Source organism: Leuciscus leuciscus, assembly GCF_965113295.1.
Source record: "Leuciscus leuciscus genome assembly, chromosome: 15".
Classification (NCBI taxonomy): Eukaryota; Metazoa; Chordata; class Actinopteri; order Cypriniformes; family Leuciscidae; genus Leuciscus; species Leuciscus leuciscus.
In genome coordinates this window covers 41,669,463-41,688,280 of record NC_138739.1, presented here as the reverse complement: position 1 = coordinate 41,688,280, position 18,818 = coordinate 41,669,463, and the positions used below count along the sequence as shown (strand labels likewise).

The following is an 18,818-nucleotide window of genomic DNA, read 5'->3' as shown; positions in this document are numbered from 1 at the left end:
GTGTGTAAATGTCTCCAGTACATTCAGTCCAATAAATACTCTTTACTGGACCAGTGTGATTGACTGATAAAGGTCCTGAAACACAGTATTACAATATTACAAAACAGCTGTGACAAGAAAATCAAATCATGTATAAATACGAAGTTCTGTCATCAAACTCTAGATGGCGCAGGCTAATAGGTCCTATCTCAACCTGCTCGTAATCACATCATTATCTATAGGGCACAGCTGATTGGTTCCTGCTGTATCAATAGCCAAATGAGCTTGCATGCTCAACGTTCAAATACATGGGTAGCATTTGCCTTAGCAGTGCAGCACGCTTTCAGAAACCCTCCTCCTTCCCGAGCTCCACCTGTATAGATCTGCTACGGGTAATTCATGTACGCTGTATTGTACAGCAGCAGCATGTCTTGCTCACAGCAGCGTGCCATGTATGTATTGGCAGTAGGAAGTCCTGTACTTGCTCTGCAGCAGCCGCAATAAAATACAGCAGCAGCGTAGCAGATCTATTCCACCAAGACCAAACATACAACATGGTCATATCATTACCATGCCAAACACTCTGAGAGTTGTCATGACACAACTGTAAATTATCAGTTAGGATGCCTGAAAAAGGAGAAGTTGCCAAGAACAATTAATAAACAAAACATTTGAAAACATCAACCAAACATCAACCAACATCTTTACACTTTACGTTCAAGGATTCATAACATCAGCAATCCTATTTACATTGATCTTTTGAATATAAGAAAACATACTGTAACTTTTCTACTTAGTTAATATTGATAAATGCATCAACACACAATCATCCAAGTTTACTGTCCTTATGAGAAATCAATATATATGCTATTATTCCTTAAACACCATAAGAACTAACAGTTAACCTGGTTGTGTGATCCCTTACTCTTCTGAAGAACCATAACGTTTGACACAAGTGGCTAAAGTTTATTATTACTGATAATTTCAGTCAGATCTTAACAATTTGTGCAGTACATTTCAGTGTGGATTGAGACACACAATGTAATACAGACTTTTAGAGGCTGTTATTGAAAGATAGTTTAGTTTAAAACTATATTATATTTAACAATATACTGTATAATAAGTACAGCTTGTGATCAGAGAAGCTCTAGATGTAAAGGGGAGGATTCTTAAAGACAGCAGCAAAAATCTGTTTTTAAACTTTCTTAACATTACAAGTGGACTTTATCATATCATTTGAGCATTGACCCCTTTAAGCATACATAATGTTGTGTTCACAACATCTCTACAACAACATGGTATTGACCTTGCAGCTGCAAGTATCATAGTCCACACATAGTGACATAATCTTATGTTTACATGGAAGAGTTTAGAGAAACATGCAAAGGCTTAGGAATCAATTTACATGAGTAAAATGTAGTGTTCTTCCAAAAAACGTTACAAATTAAGGCACAGTCTAAAGAACAATGAAATCAATCCACACCTAATTTATTTGGATAGTTTAATGGCATGTTGTGTTATTAGATTAGTTTATCAGGGGGAAAAAATGATAAAAAGACAAGGTTTCAGGGTTCATTCTCAGAAAACACAACCCTGAAATACAAACAGCAAAGACAAATTCTACAATTTCTCAGAAAATGGAATAAAAGAACTACACAGACAGTCATTTTTAGTAGTGGTATAATCTGACTAAATAAAGACATTAAAAAATGTTTAAAAAAAAATGTTGGTCCCACTTTATATTGTTAGAGTGTCTTTAGCTACTATGTACAAACATTTAAATTAATAATTTGATATAGTGCACTTATTGTGTACATATGTCACGGGTGGTTGCTGGCAGACAGATGAGACGTATACGAATCAATTCAAAAGGTTTATTCTTTAAAGATCCAACAGAAAGGCGAACAGATAGCAACACACACTTGAACGTAATTAGTGTCCATGACAACAAATGAGTAACAAAGGCAGGTGATGACAAAACATGGCGAGTCCAAACTAACGTGAATGTGACAGAACGCCCCCTCCCAGTAGGCGCGACCTCGCCCCGTGAAGAGGATGAGGGGATGGCGAAGGGATGGCACAGACAGGCAGATGAAGGTTCTGGGGGTGGAAGGATGACCGGGAGGAGGACAAACAACAAAGTCCAGGGTAGTGATGAAGGTGGAGTGAGCCAAGGGGTGGCCTTGAGCAGGGGCTGATGGATTTCCATCCAGGCCACAGCCAGCGGAGTGCTCTACGACGGCGTTGATGGAGGGAGGAGCCGGGGTGGTGAAGGTCCTGGTGGCCGCGCCGGAGCCGCAGTGACGACCTCCCGAGAGGGCGGAGGTGGAGCCTGAGGTAGGACGGAGCAAGCCGCAGCAGAAGAGGTGGAGGACCAGAGAGCAGCGGATGGTCCGCAAGTCCGCAGCAGATGTGAAGCGATGTCTGACCTCGGTGGAGCCGACGTGCCGAGGGAGTCCGGCGAGACAGAATGGCCGATGGTCCACACAGAGGTCGAGGGTGGAAGGAGCACAGGCGCGGGAGCCAGGGCGACGGGTCGAGGCAGAGCCTAGCACACCGAGGCTGGGGGCTCTGGCTCCTCATACCCAGGAGGACATGACTCCCGACAGGTTCGAGGCGGTACCACGCTACTGAGAGGCAGAGGTGGTGCAGGGGGACTGAAGGGTGACAGAGATGACTGGGTGGTACAGATGGCTGGAGACTGGGGGATTGACTGGAGTTCCATGCTAAAACCAAAAAAGAATCGAGTGTTCTGAATAGACTGGAGAGGTGGTGGGAGAGGGAGGCTGGGCCGGGCCAGCGAGACAGGTAGAGGACTGACAGGTTCGGGCAGCAGTACAGGGGCAAACAAATATCCTCTCCAAAATTAACCCCAAACTTCCAAACCCTTGAAGTCCACCAGCACCGTGGCGATGTGGTCCTCGGTCGCTCTTGTGGGCGCAGGCTCATTCATCGCGGCGGTCTCCGTCACGCTAGGGGCTAGCACCCACTCCACATACGTTGGCGAAGCTCCCTCGAGGAACCTCCCCGGACAACTGTGCAAGTGTGGCGGCGTTGAGTCCGACATCCAGGAACGTGCACAGGCAGTTATCCGGGAAGGTGGTCTGATGGGCGAGATCCAAAAATACTTCTAAATGTTTCTCGAGGGAGCGTTCTCCCTGCTCAAGACACATGAGTCTTACTGCTGGAAAGTCCATGGTACAAACGCGTTCACTTGTTTGTCCGGTATTCTGTCACGGGTGGTTGCTGGCAGACAGATGAGGAAGACGTATACGAATCAATTCAAAAGGTTTATTCTCTAAAGATCCAACAGAAAGGCGAACAGATAGCAACACACACTTAACATAGACACTGAACTCAAACAGAAATGACAACAAATGAGTGACGAAGGCAGGTGATGACAAAACATGGCGAGTCCAAACTAACGTGAATGTGACAACATACATGTTTTTACATTGAACTTATATTAAAAATAAATAAATAAATACTTGTATGTAATTACAGCAGTTATTTATATCTATTATTATATCTATAAGTATCTATAATTACACTGTTGACCTAAACCCAACCCTTAAACCTACCCATACCACCAAACCTGTCCCTTAAACTGACCCGTATCCGCCTCAATATCAGCAAGTGCTGTGTAATACAGCATCAACACAATCAGTATATTGAACTTTGTTTTTGATGTAAGCGCATAGTAATTTAGGAAACCAACTGTGACCAAAATGTTTTATTTAATAGAAACAAATCTTTATACTAAATAGAGTTAAAGTTCAGTATCCTGTTAATTAAATCAGTAGTAAATAATGGGGACGCACTGTTTCCTGGGATCGACCCTATTTTCAGTGCGGCGAGATACAATCAGGTCTCAGGCCTCAGGTTGCAACATAAGAAGAAAGTGTTACAAAATCCACAGTTGATTTGATTAGGGTTCATAGGGTTTGATTGATAACCTCAGTTTGCAAACACTGGAGGTATTTGAACTCGTCATCCAACAGTAAGCCACACAGATCTACAGCATGTTGCAACCTGCCCTCTCCCTTAAATCAATCATCCATTTGATCACACTAAGAGTGAGTGCAAGGGGCCTGTGATGTTGATTGAAACTCAATCAGGCGCCAGTAGCCAATCAGGAGAAGAGAGAGGGGTTTGTGGCTTTTAAATGACATATAAACAAGCTTCCATGGAGCATCTAGCTTTGTTGCTGTGTCTGGGAGAACAAGCGCAGCTCCACCATGAAGCAGTGTGTGGCATTGATGATGGCTTTGCTGTGTGTCCACGGGGCCCCTGTGGACGTTTTGGTCCCTGGATCCTGCCAAGATGCTGTAGCGAGCGGTGCGGCCGCTGAAGCTCTGAACAAAATCAATCTGGACCGCACCGAGGGCTACGTCTTCAGCCTGGATCGTCTCAGCAATGTCCATCACATGAAGCATGTGAGTCATTTTCAGGTTCTTGTGTTCATATGGATACTTTTACATTCCAAGTCAACAGACAGTATTAAAATTAATTTAAATAAAGTCATTTAATCTCAACTACTCTTTAGGGATCCTATTGTCCTATTGACTATGTCTAAAGGCTTCACATTTTACATATAACACATTTGTATAAATTTTTACTAATGCTTTTTTTTTTCTTTTAGGGTGAAACAGGGATTGTCTTCTATCTCACATTTGATGTTTTGGAGACCAGTTGTCATGTCCTCAGCAAGAAGAACTGGAGAAACTGTGAAATCCGAAACCCTGAAGAGTACCCAGTATGGTTTTGCTAATCCATAAAAAACTCAAATAACTTTGTTAATGATGTTTTGTTCTGCATTTTAAAAGCCTTTTCAACCGACAGGTCTATGGACAGTGCAAAGCAGTGATGTACATGAACAGAGTTCACAGAGTCGCACGCCTGTACAGATACAGGTGTACCGTGAGGCCAGGTAATGACCAAACACCAGGGTTTATCATCAGTGTTGGTACAAGTAACTTGAGTTACGTAACCAGATTTTAAGTAACGCATTACTTTTAAATTAACAACAAACTACTTTTTCAAATAAGTAATGTAAGTTACTTAGTTTTCCCCTATATTGACTGACAGCTCTCCTGTCCTCATGTTGAGAGTAATCGTGAGTGCAGAGCCGTTGTGTGTGAACATGACAGTGATTGTACATCTAGACTTAATGTGAACATGCATTTACTCATCTCATTTGCACACAAAAAATAAATAAAAATAATCAGCATTCCTCAAAATGGAAAAAAAAATCTGTGAAATGCAAAATCAGAATACTACTCAAACCTCCAGTAATTAAATATGTTAAATAAAACAAATACTTGTATGCATTTAATCTTACTTTATTGACCAATGTTCTTGTTGCTGACTTTCAATGATTCAGTGAAACCAAAGTTTCACCGAATTTTTGTTTTTATTGGTGAAGTAAGTGTTAAACTTTCAATCCAGAATAGCAGAGAGGTTTGCTTGAGCTGCACTCTAACTGTACATGTGCAAATTACCTTTTCCTTTCAAATTTGGTGTGAAAGGGCCTATATTTGCCAAAAAATTGTTATAAAAAAAAACAAAACAAGCTCAGCCCAGGTGAGAAAAAGTAACGCAAGAGTAACGTAACGCATTACTTTTCTTAAAAAGTAACTAACGCAATTAGTTACTTTTTAAGGGAGTAACTTAATATTGTAATGCATTACTTTTCAAAGTAACTTTCCCCAACATGGTTTATCCTCATATGCTGACAGAAGGCACGTACAGTAACATGACTCTCCTTTGGCAGTGCCCGCCTCCAAAATCAGGGAACGGTGCCCAGACTGCCCTGTCCAGCTCCCCCAGGACCACGAGGAAGCCTTGAAGACCGTGAAGATGGGCATGGAGAAGTACAATAATGAGAGTGCGCTGGCCAACTACTTCGTTCCTCTGAACATTACAAAAGTCTCCTCATCGGTAAGTAAGTGAGCCAGTAACTAAGCATGAGGAAAAAAATGAGGAAGAACACTTTTTTTTGTACAGAAAGCTTAATGTGGACATGATATTTGTATATGATTCATCTTTATAGCTTCACTTCGGAAGATTCTACACTGTGGAGTTCACCATCCAGGAGACGGCCTGCTCCTCCAAAACCGCTGTAGCTGATTTCTCCAAATGCGAGGTCATGGCATGTGAGTTTGCGGTAAGTTCTGTAGGAGATGCATAGAAATACAGTCATCGTTTGCTGTGTTCGTCTTTGCTGTTTAAAGGAAATATTTATCACATGTGTTCCTGATCTTTCACTGTGTAGCACAAAGGATTCTGCAAAGCGTCTCACTCTGTCCCAGCCATGGGTGAGGAGAGCCTCAGTGTTCAGTGCGAGATCTTCGAACCGGAGGTAAGATGACCCGTTTCCAACAGCGTTTGAGTGTGTGTGTGTGAGATCAAAACAAAACACTTCTCTTAAAGGGGAAATACACCACTTGCAAGATGGGCTTTCAATAAAACTGGTCTGTCTTCCCTTACTGAACACAAATAAATGGGAATATACTGCAAAATATAATGTGATATATTACATAATAAATTTCCATATATGGGAAACTAGAGCTTATGTTTTTCAATATACTGCAATATATGCATGTATGGCTATATATTAATACATATAAATTATTTATAAATTAAGACAAAAATATGATTACATCATTATCCTTCATGGCATTGCACATACAGTACATGTTCCCATATAAATGTGAATGTATGTTCACACACATATATACACACGCATTCACAGAATGAGTTACAACATATTTCTAGTTCCCAGCATGCTTTGCTTCTGACTGTTAAAGGAGAGTAAATGTTAAAATGAAATGTTATTTGATGTGTTTTGCTCAATATTAATATAGCGGGGAGATCTATTAGTGTTTAATGTTCTATTATTTTGGAATTGAAAAGGTTTTCTGTGTGTGTGTGTGTGTGTTTTTGGGGTCGTTGAGCTGAAGAGTCGAGCCTGTGGTTCGGGTGATGACTGGCCGAACATCATTAAGACTATAATTACTATATTTAAAGTACTGGCTAAAGTTAAAGCACTCCTGGCTAAACACTTTAGTACATGCAGGTGTGCTTTTGTTAACTAGCTTGAACATATGAAACATTTATAATGTAAATAATAAAAAATATAAGAAATATTTTACTATATATATATATATATGTTTATGCCGCATTAGTAAATCTGCAATATATTACACATGCAGTGCCATATCTGATCACATATACATCTATATATTATGAAGTGTATTACTGAATATAAAATTACATACATTATGATATATTAGTAAATATATTGTCATTGTTTTTCAATATATTGTAATATATTAACCAATATTATTATTCTATATATTTTCAAATATTCTGTTAAACCATTTAATATATTGATCATTCATATATATTCTGAATTATTTATTATAAATATATTTTCTTTTCATGCAAGAATGCAGTGGAAAGGCGATTTATAAACCGTAAAACTTGTCATCTGACTGACTTTTGCTGATGAATACTCTGTGAAAATAAAAACTGCGAAAGAGTCCACATTGTTCATTTACATATACTACTACCAGTAACCATACAAAACTGGTTGAAAATCAGCCAAGTTACTCTTTAATAATTCAGATTTTGATTTACTGATGTTTTTAGGCGGCTGAAGAGCAGAAGAAAAAGCACTTGATCGGAGGTGAACTGGATCACAGTCACGGCAGCACAACCGGCTCGTCTTCAGGACACGACCATGAGCACGACCACACCAAACCCCACACACACACTCACGACCACGGCGAGGGCCACGCACACACCCACTCTCACGATCACGAGCATGTTCACGCCCATCACGCCAAGGCCCATGAGCACGCTCAGGGAGAGTGGGAGCACCACCACCACCAGTACGCTCACAAGAAGGAGGAGACCCATGAGCACGACCACGAGCTGGTCCTGGACCACGAGCACAAACACAGACACCTCCACGAGCACGAGCACCACCACCACCACCACCAACATGCGCAGCAAACCCCAGTGAGGCCCCCTGTAGGGATGGTCCACGTCCTTCCTCCTGTGGATAAGCCCATGACCCTTCCGTCATTCCCCGAGAGTCCAGCTGCAGGACCTCCACAGGCCTCCACCCTCCCGTTCCTCCCGGACCCCCAGATCCCAGGACAGAGCGAGCCCAGCATCCAGGGCTTCCCCAGCACCACGTCCCCCGAGTGCCCTGCTCCCTCCACCATCGAGAACGGGCTCCTCAAGCAGATCGTCAGTGAGGATCCGCTCTTTAAAGCCACTGTCTAAAGACCTTTGAATGTGTACAGTGTCAGAAATACTGCAAGAGGTACTATTATGCTTTGTGCAATAAAGCATGTTTTGGCAGTCATTGATGCTTGTGTGATTAGCTTTCATTTAGATGTACAGCAGTCATCTTCATGAAGGTATGGCAACAATGAGCAAATCCAGTGGTGTAATGTAACTAAGTAATAATACTTCGTTACAGTACTTATGTTTTTTTTTTTGAGAGAGAGAGAGAGAATCTGTACTTTACTTGAGTTTTTATTTCTTTCAAATTTTTACTTTTACTCCACTACATTTCCTAAATAAAATGTAAACTTTTACTCCGATACATTTCCCCCCCGGGAATATTCATACTTACTACTGTTACTTCTTAAATTAATTTGTTAACTTAAATACTTTTATTCTAGTGTGGCTTTCAGGTACTTTATCCACCACTGAGCAAATCTAATCTAAATCAAGTCTTCAGCCTTTTGTCACAAGTTAATATTTTTAAATTTTTTTATGTGCTGCAGGTTAATTTCACAAACCCTTTTGCATTTACCTTTATTTTCCTCATATTATTCATCCTCTCTTCCCGTAACTGTAACAAATCCTTCCCTCGCGGGTCAAAATGACCCCAAAGCCCTAAAATTATTATTTTTAAATTGTCCAGAAAGCTTTTATCATTTCATTTTGATAATATTTTTCTAATTTTAATGCATTTTTTTAAAAGATTTATTATTATTTTTTGTTTTATTTACCTTTAAATCAAGTCAAGTCAAGTCAACTTCATTTATATAGCGCTTTTAACAATATGGACTGTTTCAAAGCAGCTTTACAGTGACAATAGGCAATTAAAGTAACAGAGATTGTTTTAGCTTTACAGCGGCTCTAGAATAAAGTTATTTCCTTCAGTTTATTTCTTAAGTATGCATGAGCTATTTATTTAGACATTACATAAACATTTTTGTAAAGTTTTAGCATTTTTAATTTTAATTTTGACATTTGTTTGTTTTTTTCTACATATACTGAAGTGTCAGATATTGTAACAATTCAAGTTAGTAAGGTGGAAAGCAGAGGAAAAAAAAACTAACAAACAAAAAACAAGTAAAACCTTGAGAATATTTATTTGAAAATACTGATTTTAATCATTGCTTTAACAATCCATTGTTTCTGCTTGAATGAATGCATGATGCTAGCTAACTCATGCTTTGTGTTATCTCAGAAATGAAAGCGTAAGCGAAAGTTCTACCAGAAAGACTTCACTGCCACGTCATTAATTCATAATTCCACGCTACCAATCACAGCTTGACATCAAATATGAAAGACTGATCTTACCATCCCATTTTGTTGCCCGCAGGTGTCATTGCAAAGTTTTCCCCCATCCTCCCCACCACCACCAGAATGGCTCCCGTCAACTCGTCAGGGGGTAGGCTCCGCCCCTGCCTCTATCATCAGGCAGGACCTGCAAGCTAACTTTCAGACCCGGACGGAGGACGGGGCCTACGCCAAAGAACTCTGAGATGGAGCTTGTCGAGCATCTGCTATTATTTCGTCTGTAAAATCCTTTCACAAAATAAATTCTATTTCATTCGAGAATCCTTCTGAGTCTTTTTGGTAGAACTGAACATTTCTGCTATAAGGACATTACTTTGACTGGTGTGATGATAACAGATTGATCTTAATTTTAGAAACATGCATTTTGCGTAAAGCTGCTTTAAAACTATATGTATTGTGAAAAGTGCTATATAAATAAATGTGAGAAAATGTAAGAATGTAATGTACCATGGCAGATCAGAAAGCTGCGTAAAAACATCTTTAAAGGAGGATCTGGAATGGTTTCTGATGGATATTGGACAATTGGTGGACTTTGTTGATACAGAAGCTTGTTTCTTGTTCACTTTCTTTCATCTGAGATGCAATAGCAGTCAGACAAGTCAACTAAGGCTACATTTACACGTGGTCGGTTATTTTCATAAATGGACATTTCACCCTCTCCGTTTTCAGAAAAGTGTTCGTTTACACAAACCCGTGTATATGCCGTCAAGAGCATGCCAAACCTGTAGGTGGCAGTGTAACGAGAAGCTCAAGCCCATGTTAGCCAATCAGAATCCCCAAAATATAGGTCACACCTTTGACGCAGTGCAAGTTCTGTCGCATACTGTGACGTCGACTGCCTAAAACTCAGTTTTTCTCAGTTTACATGCAAACGTGCAAACAGATTTTCCAAAATCTCCACTCTGGCCGGAGTTTTTAGAAAAAATCGTTTTCAGAGGCGAATTCTCCGTTTGCGTGTAAACGAGGGGCACAACTGAAGGGAAATGTCTCAGTTTTTCAAAAAAAAACATGTACGTGTAAACGGGGCCTCATATTGCGACACAGCTAAATCCCCAGAGTTCAATTAACTCTGCTCCGAGAACCTTTGGTCCCACTCTACAGAGAGTTAAAGTAACTCTAAATCCATGTTAAAGTTAATAAGATAATTAAATGATTAATTATGTTATTATTGAGCATTAGTGATGAACACCTGCTTGGTAACACAAGAACTACAACTGACTTCAGACACAACCTTAGATGAAATCAACTGAAGAGAAAAGAAGACATTAAATCTGTGAAGATCTCAGCAGAGGAGGATTAAACAACTCCACAAACAGCATTACCAGCTTCACTTATTACTAACCAGACTGACTTTATTTCTGTTAGACGTCTACACAAGTTGTTTTTGAGAATTAACAGAGGTTTAACTCTAATGTTTGTATAATGTTGATATGTGATGGACTGTAGGGACTGTTTTACACCAGGGGTTCCCTTTATACAGGACAGCTTATAGCGACTGCACTGGGGCATTAGATTGATCAGACCTGTGTCCTCTCTAACACCTCTTCCAGCAGATACCCAGTCTCCAAGAGCTCTCCCATCCAGATGAAGACCAGGCTCAACCCTGCTTAGCTTCAGTGGGAGTGCATGCGAAAGCTTCAGGTTGATCACTGCTGGCTGGTACTGTTTTCTTTACTACTAAGAGTTAAAAGCACAACTAATGGAAATACTTATCACCATTATGGTGACTCCAAATTAAAACTGGTGAATTTTCATCAGCCATTACTAGAATAATACTAGAAACACTAGAATAAGACGGTCTAGTAAGAGAGCATGGCTATACCACATGTTCCCACAGTCACGGCACGAAAATACTATTAAAACGTAATTTTGAAAAAATACTTTGTATTACAAATCTTTATATTAACTGGCTTTCCACATAGCACAACACATTCTCACCCCAAATCGTCACTTTTTCGTCACTTTCAACCATGCTTCAATATCCGACGCACAAAGCACCCTTTAGCGTCCATATGTGACGCTTCGGTTATGGGTAGGTTTAGGTATGTGGTAGGGTTATGCGTCTCATATGGACGCTAAAGGGTGCTTTGTGCGTCGGATATTGAAGCATGGTTGAAAGTGACGAAAAAGTGACGATTTGGGTATGAGAACGGGCTGCATAGCAACATTGTGACGGCCCAGATCCGGCCCACATCTGGCACACGTGGAAAGATGATCTGGCCCACATGCGGCGTGGAATGACGGCCTTTGGCCGGCTCACTCCTGTTTGCCAGATCTGGGCCACAAGCAGGCCACTAATGGTAACACTGATCACTGTTATGGAGACTTCAAATGAAACACATTAGAGTTAAACCGTTGTTAATCCTCAAAAACTTGTGTAGACGTCTAACAGAAATAAAGTCAGTCTGGTTAGTAATAAGTGAAGCTGGTAATGCTGTTTGTGGAGTTGTTTAATCCTCCTCTGCTGAGATCTTCACAGATTTAATGTCTTCTTTTCTCTTCAGTTGATTTCATCTTAGGCTGTGGTTGAAGTCAGTTGTAGTTCTTGTTTTTCTGTTCTCTTCTTTCCTTCAGTGATTCTGCTTGTTAACAGGCTTATTAAGGCTGAGATAACTCCATATTTAATATACACAGATTTTGTGGCTCAGATAAGGTCCAGTTCTGGTGTATTTCTTTGCTCTTGGCTGACATGTGGCATTGCTATGGCCTGCTTCACTGGCCTGTGATGGCCTGTGATCTGGCCTGTGATCACTATGATGCTATCAATAATATAAATTTAAGTCAGAGATCAGGCTCTGAATGAGTTTAGTGATTCAGGTCATTTGATGATAATGTCAAAACATAACCAAGAACCGACCATCATCGAAATCTCAAAACCAAACAAAACCAACTGACACTGAAATCTTGTAATTGAACAAAATCAACTGACATTGAAAACAGACTGTCATTGAAATATTTTCCATTTTGTATTTAAAAATCATAAGTCAGAATATTTGATCTGTGGAAAAAAAAGTGTTGTTGGTGAATATAATCAGTGAGTCATTTTATGACATCTTATGACAATCACGTGATAGTTCTTGTTTCTGGCTTCCTTTAAACAAATTATGCGTTTTCTTAAACACTGTTACAAAGAATAAAAAAAGACTCCAAGAGTCAAACTGCCCAACTTAAGGAAACACTGATCACAATAATGACGACCAAAAAAGTTTCAGAAAAACATGAACATCTAAACCTGTTAATTCTCCAAAAGAACTGTAGACAAATGACAGATATAAAGTCATTCTGGTTTGTAATAATATAAATTTTATATCTTTAGTTGATTTCATCTCAGGCTATGGTGGGAAGTCAGTTATAGTTCTTGTGTCATCAGGTGTCTTTAATAATCAAACAATCATCACTCAATTAATCCATCCATCCATCCATCCATCCATCCATCCATCCATCCATCCATCCATCCATCCATCCATCCATCCATCCATCCACCCAATGGCCCTCATTTATCAAAAGTGCATACACCAAATTTCCAGCGTACACCTGGCGTACACCCAAAACCACGGTAGGCTTCAGTGTTTATTTTTGTGCAACATGGACTTCAATGTTTAATTTGTGTGACTTTACCAAAGCATTTGATTTGTAGGCATATGTATTCCTTCAGTTGCGAGCATGTGCGCTTGACGTTTCAAGCCTTGTTTATACTTTCTCCGCAGAGTCTCCGCAGACTGCGCACCTCCCCAAACGGACGAGATACTCGTACTATTCTTTGAAACGATGGTTAGGCCAGGGTTAAGGCTGATTTATACTTCTGCGTCGGACCTACGTGCGTACGGACTGGGTTCAGTAATAAAAGGCTTTCAATGACCAAAAAATAATTCAGACTGACAAAATAATAAAAATGACATTCTTCTTTTAAATAATTATAATAATAATAATACAAATAATAATAATAACGACATTCTTCTTCTAAATAACAATAAGCGTCATTAATAATAAAAATCATAATAAGAAGAAGAATATTACAAATTGTCATGCAATTATTAATGTGAATGAATGGTACTCCACATCACATCATCATCACTATTGTACACCCCAATACATGTGACGTGATACGAAATTAAATGCTAATTGTTTCAAAACACGTGCTGTAAAATAATGCATTGTGATAGGTCATTTGCTCATCCAAGTTTCTCTTCTTTGCCGTCTTCCGTGTGTCCATGGCATAAAATGAGGGCGTGGGGGAAGCGGAGACTTGAATATATAGGGGCGTGTTATTCTAATGACGATCGTTTTCAGCCGCAACATTTATCAAGGTCAGGTATTGCGTACACCTGGATTTCAAAGGTACGCACAGCTTCATAAATCAGGCGGTGAGAGGAGTGCAAGCATAATATTACGCCAACATATACTCCCGTTTCTACGCAAGAATGATAAATGAGGGCCAATCCATCCATCCATCCATCCATCCATCCATCCATCCATCCATCCATCCATCCATCCATCCATCCATCCATCCATCCATCCATCCATCCATCCATCCATCCACCCAATGCATCCATCCATCCATCCATCCATCCATCCACCCAATGCATCCATCCATCCATCCATCCATCCACCCAATGCATCCATCCATCCATCCATCCATCCATCCATCCATCCATCCATCCATCCATCCATCCATCCATCCATCCATCCATCCATCCATCCATCCATCCATCCATCCACCCAATGCATCCATCCATCCATCCATCCATCCATCCATCCATCCATCCATCCATCCATCCATCCATCCATCCATCCATCCATCCATCCATCCACCCAATGCATCCATCCATCCATCCATCCATCCACCCACCCAATGCATCAATCCATCCATCCATCCACCCAATGCATCCATCCATCCATCCATCCATCCATCCATCCATCCATCCATCCATCCATCCATCCATCCATCCATCCACCCAATGCATCCATCCATCCATCCATCCATCCATCCATCCATCCATCCATCCATCCAATCCATCCATCCATCCATCCATCCATCCATCCATCCATCCATCCATCCATCCATCCATCCAATCCATCCATCCATCCATCCATCCATCCATCCATCCATCCATCCATCCATCCATCCATCCACCCAATCCATCCATCATCCATCATCCATCCATCCATCCATCCATCCATCCATCCATCCATCCATCCATCCATCCACCCATCCACCCAATCCATCCATCCATCCATCCATCCATCCATCCATCCATCCACCCAGTGCATCCACCCATCCATCCATCCATCCATCCATCCATCCATCCATCCATCCATCCATCCATCCATCCATCCATCCATCCATCCCTCCATCCATCCATCTAGGGTGTTTATGGTCTGAGATGCTGGGATAGGCTCCAGCATTATGTAGGACAAGCGGTTTGAAGAATTGATGGATGGATGGGAGTTTTTAGAGCATTAATCCTAATATATTAAAACCTAGTCACTTGAACCAAGACTGTATTACAGATATTATGCTGGTTTGAATAAGAAATAAATGGAATTAATGAATTGTATGGTGTCCATTTAAGAGTATGTATGGTCATCCTGATGATTTGCTATTAAGTTAAAGTTGCATAACAAACATTGAACAGTGCATTAAACCAAAATGAAATTAACAGCACATACCAAACATTACATGTATCTCGAGATTTGTGTTTGTATTATGTGTGGTGTTGTTTAATGGCTGACTGGAGCACACACTCGCACAGTAATGCTGTGTTTGCTCTAGATGGCAGTATACTCTAGAAAGTCTTTCTTTTTGAGCAAAACGCCCCTTTTTCTATAGATGGCAGCATTGACTCAAAAAATGAAATTCAAAGTCTATCAAACTTCAAATGTCCAAGGAATGGTATTATCAGTGTAACAGTGTAACATCGATGGCCCATTTGTGGTAATTTTCTTTGTTCTACTAGGAAGTAAAATAAGTATACTGTATATGAGTATGATTTTATTGTGTCAGAAGCTGAGGAAATGATTAAATATTCAAAAAACATAACCTTTGTCATAATTACACACTACTCCTTCATATATGGACCTAAACATTCACAAAGTTGTGTGTTTAATGTGTAATCACATTTAAAAATATGTATTAGTATTTTTTCATAAATCTTAAATTTAACACAAATTTATCAGTCATATGTCAAGTCTATTTAAGTTGCTATTTGCTTAAAATGGTGTGTTGCAATGAAGCATGCTAAAATAAAATAAAAAATCATGTAAAGCATTGTTAAAAATAATAGCTCTCAGCGTTGTTTAAGTCTGGTGTACTGTACATATTTTTATTTTGAATTTGGGTGAATTACAATGGCTATGGTAAAAAAAAAAAACATACTGACAAAAAAACCCCAAAAAATCTGTTTGCACACATTGTTTGACACAAGTGCTATATCCTCTTGGCAATACAATGATTATTACAGGGTTTTAGTTTTAGCCCATGGACAGAATTGGACAAAATTTTGCATGCATCCTCAGAATGTCCCGTTGTCGATGTGTGCCAAATTTTGTTGAGTTTGGACTTCGAGTTCAGCAGATATACGGCATTTAGTGCAATGGGACTAACAGCCTAAGTGGAGTTTGATTACTTAACTGAAGACTTCAGAGGGAAAACAATCATTTATATTCTAGCACATTCAGTTGCAGAGATATAATGAAAAACAGCCCCATAAGTGTATGTGGACCTGAGCAGCGGTGCAAGTCTGGGGTCTCTGCGTTTTACAATCTCTGACACCCAGAAATTGTACAGAACAAACTCAAAAGGGTTGCAGTACCTTAGGTGTTCAGATGATTAAATCTTCAGGTTTTGCTCATTCTGTAGTTCTCCCTCTCCCCAACAGATGTCTCCGACGATCCCTGACGGCCAGACTCAGCACATGCTGGATCTCTTCACGCTGATGTTGTCTATGGGAGACTCTGGTTGGGGGGGAGTGCACAAGCAGCCTGTGCTTTATATCCTGAATCGGGCTCTTTACTCTGGCCAGAATCATGTAGGCTGCTTTCAGGCAGGAGCCGTCCTCATCCTCACACTGATCTCAGACTGCATGAGGAGCAGGGATGGCCGGGGGACGCAGAGGACTGGTGGCCCCGCAGAACACTTTCCTGGAGAACATAGTCCGCCGCTCCAACGGTGAGAGAAGCCTTTCACTATTTCCTATCATTTATTCTGCAACATTACAGTCAGCTCACTCCACGTGCTTTATCTGTGCCTACATATAGTATAACCATTCAGTTCTCATGCTGTTGAACCACAATGATTGCTCTTATTTCACACATTAAATGATCTGTTGTTTTAGACTGCTGTGCTTGTGTATGTGTATACAGTATTGCATATTATATATAATTATGTATTACTATTAGCCCACGGAGTACACTCCATATATATATATATATATATATATATATATATATATATATATATATATATATATATATATATATATATATATATATATATATATATATATATATTTATTTGCAATTTTAAGTAGGGGTTTAGAATGTATTAATTTGGGAATAAAGACAGGACAAAAATCTAAAAGTTTATTACAAAGATGTTTTTTCTTGCTGTAACTTTTTCCTTTCGACTTTTCAGTTTGGACATTTTCTCATAGACAGACAGGTATATAGCTGATGTTTTGCTGTGTTCAGTCCCATCCATCCCACTGTGGTGCTGTTTCTGTTCACCGTCGCTTGCGTTGACATCTGTAGTTTGTAGATCTAGATCAGTAGAAGAGATTTCTCTTATCCCTTCATTCATTCTCTGTATATTGTACTGCTAATGTGCTTTCACTCTTGTTATGCAATCAAGGGAATTTGTGGGAGGCATCAACACCCTAGTAAAGAGGCAAACTCTGTATTAACAGAGATCTGAAAATGATGAGATACTTCTGTAATCACTTGCTGGTGAAATCACATTATAGGACAAAACAAAATCACCTTTTTTTTTTTTTTTACTCTGTTTTAACGTAATCCTGTTTGATCTTTCTTTACATTCTACACTGTGACTGTAGAAAGCTCATGAATATTTAATGAGGTCCTTAATGATTGGCTGTCTGTTGGTAAACAACTCACTGTAACATTCTAGCACTGGATTCTTTCGTTTCACACTATTTGGCGATGCAGTTCGAGCATCAAATTAAGAGTTATCTATGAAGCATTGTTAAAGTCAGTGTTTAAGCTGCTCTAGATGGTTATTTTAAAGAAGCGTATCAGATTTCAGGCATTCAATTCTCCAGCAGTCGCCACTGCCATCAGATGCCGTAACTACAGGTTTATGCTGGCCATTCAACAGCAGCTGCGTTTAATAGCTGTAGAAATATGTTATTATAATATAGTAGGTGTTGAATATGTTAAATGGATCCCAAAGCCTTCAGCTAGCAACTATTCTGTGTATATACTTGTGGTGCCATCAGCCAATCAGGATTGTCATGACATAACTGTCAAGATGGCATCTACAGGACCTAAAGGTAACCAGCGGCAACTAGTCAAACCTGGTAAAATCATTTACAGCTCCTTTAACCCGAGAGTAATAAAGATGATCAGCAAACACAAGGGTTTTCTATGTGTGAAAGTAAGCATATGTGTCCAGAATTCATCCATGGAATTGCTTATGTCTTCAAGAGTAAAGCTGCGGTCACGTTTACCATTGTTCAGGGACTTTGGGAATGTCGCACAGGGGCAAGAGATTTCCCCACACGGATTTCACAGCGTGTTGAAGTTGGTCACGTGCGTTCACCATGTTGACCAACAGAAAGCTGCTGGGTTTGAGAGTGACTTCTGTGTGAGCTGTGCTTCAAACATTGCCACACTAGTAATGGACGATGGGTCTTTTTTGCAGTGTGAAATTTGGCTAATGTGACCGCAGCTTAAGGGAGCTAGTGTTTTTACTTATATCAGAATTAAGTCTTGACTCTTGAGACCCCTATACAATTGTTGATGTAACCACAATATAAAAAATAATCTTTCGTTCCTTCCTGGCAGACACCAATTTTGTTTTGGGGAATGCCCAAATTGTGGATTGGCCTATTGTCTACAGCAATGATGGATTCTGCAAGCTGTCTGGTTACCATCGTGCTGAAGTCATGCAGAAGAGCAGCACATGCAGGTGTTTACCTGTTTTTATTATTAATAATTAAACTGTATCTAAGTCATATTAGTGTCAGTTAACAAAAAACACAACTTGAAAAAAG

General features: G+C 39.9%; 2 protein-coding genes across 6 annotated transcripts in view; both read left to right on the top strand.

The window, feature by feature from the left end:
• Positions 1–4,167: 4,167 nt before the first annotated feature.
• On the top strand, positions 4,168–8,358 carry fetub (fetuin B). The gene is made up of 7 exons (XM_082139745.1): positions 4,168–4,415; positions 4,622–4,735; positions 4,822–4,909; positions 5,753–5,919; positions 6,032–6,145; positions 6,254–6,340; positions 7,633–8,358. Exons 1-7 carry the CDS (start codon positions 4,218–4,220, stop codon positions 8,272–8,274), a joined length of 1,410 nt encoding a protein of 469 aa, XP_081995871.1. The 5' UTR covers positions 4,168–4,217; the 3' UTR covers positions 8,275–8,358.
• An 8,197-nt stretch (positions 8,359–16,555) lies between these two features.
• The window catches only part of kcnh1b (potassium voltage-gated channel, subfamily H (eag-related), member 1b), a 67,304-nt gene continuing 65,041 nt past the window's right edge, over positions 16,556–18,818 (top strand). For 3 of the 5 annotated variants that reach the window (XR_014198297.1, XR_014198298.1, XM_082139717.1), the window contains exons 1-2: positions 16,562–16,756; positions 18,610–18,733. Coding sequence is in view for 3 of the 5 variants with exons in the window: in XM_082139717.1 (XP_081995843.1) it covers positions 16,684–16,756; positions 18,610–18,733 (197 nt within the window). In the remaining 2 variants the exon portion in view is untranslated. Of the gene's footprint in view, positions 16,757–18,609; positions 18,734–18,818 lie in introns of all 5 variants that reach the window. The other 2 variants (XM_082139718.1, XM_082139719.1) reach the window with 2 other exon arrangements.